Source organism: Arabidopsis lyrata (assembly GCF_000004255.2).
Source record: "Arabidopsis lyrata subsp. lyrata unplaced genomic scaffold ARALYscaffold_4, whole genome shotgun sequence".
NCBI lineage: Eukaryota > Viridiplantae > Streptophyta > Magnoliopsida > Brassicales > Brassicaceae > Arabidopsis > Arabidopsis lyrata.
The window spans coordinates 5,974,042-5,980,041 of record NW_003302552.1 but is presented as its reverse complement, the minus strand read 5'-3'; the positions used below and the strand labels follow the sequence as shown (position 1 = coordinate 5,980,041).

General features: G+C 35.9%; 2 protein-coding genes across 2 annotated transcripts; one reads left to right on the top strand and one right to left on the bottom strand.

Annotated features, from left to right (window-relative positions):
* The first annotated feature begins 239 nt into the window (after positions 1-239).
* Positions 240-2,169, top strand: LOC9315005 (protein IQ-DOMAIN 1). The gene is made up of 5 exons (XM_002880716.2): positions 240-495; positions 580-807; positions 887-1,114; positions 1,200-1,313; positions 1,389-2,169. The coding sequence occupies exons 1-5, from the start codon at positions 430-432 to the stop codon at positions 2,004-2,006; spliced, it is 1,254 nt and encodes a 417-aa protein (XP_002880762.1). The 5' UTR covers positions 240-429; the 3' UTR covers positions 2,007-2,169.
* Positions 2,138-4,737, bottom strand: LOC9315004 (cytochrome P450 711A1). Its single transcript, XM_021029126.1, has 5 exons — positions 4,356-4,737; positions 3,644-3,796; positions 2,829-3,576; positions 2,644-2,739; positions 2,138-2,546 (listed from the first exon to the last, which is right to left on the bottom strand). Exons 1-5 carry the CDS (start codon positions 4,595-4,597, stop codon positions 2,217-2,219), a joined length of 1,569 nt encoding a protein of 522 aa, XP_020884785.1. The 5' UTR covers positions 4,598-4,737; the 3' UTR covers positions 2,138-2,216.
* Between the last annotated feature and the right edge of the window lie 1,263 nt (positions 4,738-6,000).

The following is a 6,000-nucleotide window of genomic DNA, read 5'->3' as shown; positions in this document are numbered from 1 at the left end:
AGGCATTACATGAACATGAGTGAGTCCTCCTGTAAAAAGTAGAAAACAACAAAAAGCCTAATCTCTATATATATTTATTAATTAATTGTACCTTTTCATGGTTTTCTTTTTCATGCCTGTAACTCTGAGAAGGACACAGACACATTTGTTTGTGTAAGTAATAAATAAGTGTGGAAACACAATCAGAGACAAAAGCCTAAAGACTCGAGCAAACTTTTTTTTTTTTTTAAATTAATATTCTTTTTTGTTGCTTTGCTTTGATTTGTTCAAATTTCAAAAACTTCTCTTTAACCCACCACTCCCTCCATTACCACCACAATTTCACATTCTCCGATATTCTCTCTCTTTCTCTCTCTTTCAATCTCTCACTCTCAAACTTTCTACATACCTGAAGTAAAACGAGCCATAAAGATCGAATCTTTTTCATCTATGGGTGCTTCAGGGAAATGGGTCAAGTCCATTATTGGTCACAAGAAGCTAGAGAAAGATGAAATCGTAAGTTCTTGTACCCAAATTTCTTAACTTTTTGTTGTTCTCTCATTCAAAGGTTAAAGCTTTAGAGATATACTCTGTTTTCAGGAAAAGGGTAATGTGAAAAACAAGAAATGGAAGCTATGGAGGACTACTTCAGTGGATTCATGGAAGGGTTTTCGAGGTAAACATCGGTCTGAATCAGAGGGTCTTGATTCTTCAACTGTTTACTCTGCTGCTGTTGCTACTGTGCTTAGAGCTCCTCCTAAAGATTTCAAAGCTGTAAGAGAAGAATGGGCTGCTATTAGAATCCAAACCGCTTTTCGTGGATTCTTGGTGAGTTTTCTAATTGGTTATATAGAATTGAGAGCAACCAATCTTAGTCTAATTTGAGAATTTGTTGTTACTTAATTAGGCGAGAAGAGCGTTGAGGGCATTGAAAGGGATAGTGAGGTTACAAGCTTTAGTTAGAGGGAGACAAGTGAGGAAACAAGCAGCTGTAACATTAAGATGCATGCAAGCTTTGGTGAGAGTACAAGCTCGTGTTCGAGCTCGTCGTGTGAGGATGACTGTTGAAGGACAAGCTGTTCAAAAGCTTTTAGATGAACACAGAACCAAATCTGATCTTTTGAAAGAAGTCGAGGTTCTTGTCTTTTTTCTTTGTGTTTATTGGCATTGATTATTCATGTCAAGATTGTTTCTTGTTTTGAGATTTGTTATGTTTTCAGGAAGGGTGGTGTGATAGGAAAGGTACTGTGGATGATATTAAGTCAAAGTTGCAGAAGAGACAAGAAGGTGCTTTTAAGAGAGAACGTGCTTTGGCTTATGCTCTAGCTCAAAAGGTAACTAACTAAATGTGTCTACATTTAACATCTTGTTTAAGTTCGTGTCTGAATCGAAAATCCGATTTTGTGCAGCAATGGAGGTCAACTACTAGCTCAAACCTTAAGACGAATAGTTCGATTTCATATCTTAAAAGTCAAGAGTTTGATAAGAATAGTTGGGGATGGAGTTGGTTGGAGCGTTGGATGGCTGCTAGGCCATGGGAGACTAGAATTATGGACACTGTTGATGCCGCTGCCACGCCTCCTCCTCCGCCTCCTAAGCATTTGAAATCACCCGAAACCGTGGATGTTGTTAAAGTTAGAAGAAACAATGTGACCACTAGGGTATCTGCAAAACCTCCTCCTCATATGTTGTCTTCAAGTCCTGGTTATGAGTTTAATGAAAGCTCCGGTTCATCTTCGATTTGTACTTCAACTACACCTGTTTCTGGAAATACTGGCCTTGTTTCAGATAACTCTAGCAGTCAAGCAAAAAAGAACAAGCCAAGTTACATGAGCTTGACTGAATCAACAAAGGCTAAGCGAAGAACTAACCGCGGTCTCAGGCAATCTATGGATGAATTTCAGTTTATGAAGAACTCTGGATTGTTTACTGGGGAGTTGAAGACTAGTCATGCCTCAGATCCTTCCTATGTTAGTTTCTCTAAACCACTCGTTGTTCCTACTCGATTCGAGAAGCTGAGAGGGTAATGTGACCTTGTTTAGATTCATGTCAATTCCTTGAGGGAAGTTTCAACAGCTTGTTGTTGTCTTGTGTTGTGAGATATCTGTGTATGTTGTTAATTGTTCTTTTTCCTTTGGAACTACATTGGAGTTTTGAATTTAAATATAAAAATTGCAGTCTTTGCTTATATTTCATTATGAAACTCTAAGTTTATATATCATCACTTGTTTCAAGAATCAGAATCTTTTGATGGCTCTGAGCTTAACACCGTTCTTGAAGCTGAGAATTACACCATAATCAAGCTGTAGTGGGTTCTCCATTTCTGGGGAATGTCTAAAAATGTAATTACTGTAGAGATGCAGTAAGGTGAGCTTGATCTCCTGTAAGGCAAATCTCTGTCCAACACAAGCTCGTGGACCGATACCGAATGGTATGAAAGCGTATGGATGCCTAAGTTTCTCCTCTTCTCCGTTCGGATCAAATCTTTCCGGCCTGAACTTCTCCGGCTCTGGAAAGTTTTTCGGGTCCTTTGCTAGAACTCCTAGTGCCAACCAAACCCATGTACCCTAAGCAACAACAACAAGGTAAGTAATAGAGTGAACTAATCCACTTGATGGATTTGAATGGTGGCATCCGATAGTGCGAGCGAGTTGATGAATATACCTTAGGGAGTAAGTAACCTCCTATCTCCACTTCTTTTGCAGTTTCCCTTGCAACCAAAGGGGAAACCATGTAGAATCTCATAGCCTCTTTGATGACCTACAAAGGAGGAAAATCAAAAACATCCATAAAGATTCAAATACCTCACTGAAAATCAACTTTTTGATTTTGTTTGTTAAATGAAGCACCTGATCGAGGTATGGAAACTTGTATTGTAAGTCATGAGCAGTCGGGATCAAATTACGGCCTCCAAACCCGTCAATCTCTTGAAGAAGACGTTTCTCAACTTCAAGATGACCAGAGACTAAGTAGAGAACAGAGGATAATGTAAAAGCAGTGGTTGCAGAGCCAGCAAGAAGATGCTCATAAGTCACAGCGCTGATATAATCCGGCGTAAATATCTTCTTGGCGAAAGGATCGGACTCTCTAGCTTTCAAAATCAATGACAAGAAGTCTTTTGAGTCAGTCTCAGCCTCCTTAGCTCGCTTTGACACAATCTCATTAAGTTGTCCACTCAGTCTTGCATTAGTCTTCTCAACTCTCCAGTCCTTTGTTCCCGGTATCCTCTTCAAAACCTGCCTGAACGGTTCTTGAAGAATCGGAATCAGTAAGCCTAAGATGATGGAGAGTGAGCCAGACAAATCCATCTTGAGCTGTGTTGTAGAGTAGACATGCTGGTTTATGAAATCAGCCACCTCTACATCTTTGACAGGTTTCTTCCCGGAAAGACCAAAGTTGACTCCAAAAGCCGCTTGTCCGATAATATCCGTGGTTAGTTTAAGGAAGAGGTTGGAGAAAACGATATCTCGCGGTTTGGAATCAAGATTATGAGTAGCAGAAGTGATGAAATTGTGCATTGTAGGGATAAGACTAGTCAAATGTGAAGGCTGGTAGAGAGATAGGATGGTGTTTCTCATTTTAGACCATCTCTTGTCCCTGTCCAAGAATCATAAAATGGTTATAGAAACAAAAGTATACATAGTTTTATAGAGCATAGATGTACCTAGTGAAGAAGAGGCCTTTCTTGTGAAGAGGAGAAGCTGAGATTGGAGAGGGAATGCTTCTGTTTGGAAGATCTTTGAACTTCTTTATCCCAACTTCTCTGCAAAGCTCTGCTTCTGCTATTATTATCAGTGGTTGCCTCCCCATCTGAAATCTGCTTTTTGTTGTTGTTAATTTAAAATTGGACATGATCACTTGTCTTCATTTTTGATTTTTTAGACACTTGTTGTGTTCATCAATCAGTCAATAAAAACCACAAGAGATGGCCATATAAACCATATTGAACCAAGTCTCAAACCAAAATGTTTCAACTAAAATCAAACAGGAATATGTTTATAATCCATTTGGGTTCATTATTAATTATTCTTTTTTGGTTAAAATTGGTTTCATTATTTTAAAATGACAAAAAAATAAAACTGACTAATTTTAGTGTTTTGTATCAAATCAAACTAAATAAACCGAATTCATTAAAAAGTTATATTTTTTAATTATATATGTTAAAATACAATATTAACTATAGGGCTGTGTTAAACAGAAGTTAAACACTATTTGCAGAGAGTTATTTTCCTTATTTAAAATCAAACTGACTCTAAACCAAAAAAATTACAGTAAACCGAACAAACTAAATTATAAATGAATTTTTTTTTTTGATTTCATGAAAACCGAAAAACTCAATTGTCCACTCAAAACAGAATCAAGAGAGAAAGTGGTACCTGAAAATTGGGCCATATTGTTTAGCAAGAACGGAGAAGACATCAGGACCGTACTTAGCCATCAAGGGCAAGTGACCAACTAGAGGCATGGCGGTTGGACCGGGAACATTGCGTACGGACCAGGAGGGTCGGTACAAGTAAACCACAATCACAACCACTGCAAAAATCAAGAATGCAACAAGAGCTTCATGTTGTATCAATAATGGATCAAGAACTTCCCACCATAGATGTTGCGTCTTCATCTCTCTAACCTCTAAAGTTCTCTCTTCTTTAATTTAATGTGTGGGTTTGTTTGTTGGGTGTTTCATTAATTTATATAGTAGTTGATGCGCTTTTGAAAAGTGGGTTCTACACTCTTTCCACTAGCCCACCTTTAAATAGCGTGGAACTATTTTGCAAGAAGACAAACTGCGTTGAAATTATTTGTCAAGTTCTGATCTCTACTAGGAGTACTACTATTTGTAAATTATTTGTCAAGTTCTGATTTATCGCACGGACTTTGTATTAAATTTTTAGTTTTTTTTTTTTTTTTTTTTTTGTCTTGTCAACGTTTAATTATATTTAGTGTTTAATTCAAAAAGATTGAATCATATTTAATTGGAAAGAAAAGAATGATTAGTTATTTAATAGAACAATTGTTCACCGATCTTGATCTCATTAAAAAGAAAAGTGAAACGTGGTAACTACCAACAGTCCGGATGATCCACATAGAAGGAAAATGTGGTAACCCGTCCTCTAATTTTTTATCCCGTTCCGTGATTTGTTTTCTAAAAATAGTGATTTTAAAATTTAATGATTATTTATTATATATAAAAGTTTACAAATTATATCATTCTCTAAAATATTTATATTTTAATAAACTAAGAATTTAATCTGTATTAAAGCAGCAAGTTAATGATTATTTAAAATTTTCTAAATATTGATTCAAACTCGTCCACCATATAACTCCGTTCCAAAATATAACTCCGTTCCAAAATATAATTACTTAACATGTCCCGTGATTTGTTTTCTAAAAGTAATAATTTTAAAAATTTAACGATTATTTATTATATATAAAAGTTTACAAATTGTATCATTCTCTAAGACATGTATATTTTATAGTTTACCATTGTTATTAAGTAACATTATACCACGAGACAATTTTTGGTTTTATACAACTTTTTCTAAATGAGACTGAGTTGATATGCCTAATATTTGTGGTATTAGAAAAAAAATTAAACATTTAATCCATATTGAAGCGGTGGATTAATAATATTTTATTTTTTTAATTATTGTTGATTCGAAAACTTGTCCCGCCAAACCCGTCCCGTAAAAAAACATTTATTTTACCAATGTTAATATATAACGTATCCAATTTTAACGGTTCCGAAATAAATGCAAAATCTTGGATATTTTTCAAAAACGAATCGTTACAGTTAAGGCATAATATCAGATATTTTCATATATTTCGTTTCCTAGGTTTCAGGTTGCAATTAATTCCAAGATTTTTCAATTACCAAGCATCACAGGCGAAGCCATAAAGCTTTGAATTGAATCCAATTTTCTCAGAAAACAAAAACAGAACAGATTAAAAAGAACCAACCTTTACGAAGGAAAGGAGAAGACGGCACCGGTAAGATTCCGGGAAGTTTCTCAGCGAGCCTCG

Coding starts and splice junctions, on each gene's coding strand:
- LOC9315005 (XM_002880716.2), top strand. CDS start 430: ATGGGTGCTTCAGGGAAATGGGTCAAGTCCATTATTGGTCACAAGAAG. Junction 496..579: donor AGCTAGAGAAAGATGAAATC/GTAAGTTCTTGT, acceptor CTCTGTTTTCAG/GAAAAGGGTAATGTGAAAAA. Junction 808..886: donor CCGCTTTTCGTGGATTCTTG/GTGAGTTTTCTA, acceptor TTACTTAATTAG/GCGAGAAGAGCGTTGAGGGC.
- LOC9315004 (XM_021029126.1), bottom strand. CDS start 4,597: ATGAAGACGCAACATCTATGGTGGGAAGTTCTTGATCCATTATTGATA. Junction 3,797..4,355: donor CAATATGGCCCAATTTTCAG/GTACCACTTTCT, acceptor AACAAAAAGCAG/ATTTCAGATGGGGAGGCAAC. Junction 2,547..2,643: donor GAGGTTACTTACTCCCTAAG/GTATATTCATCA, acceptor GTTGTTGCTTAG/GGTACATGGGTTTGGTTGGC.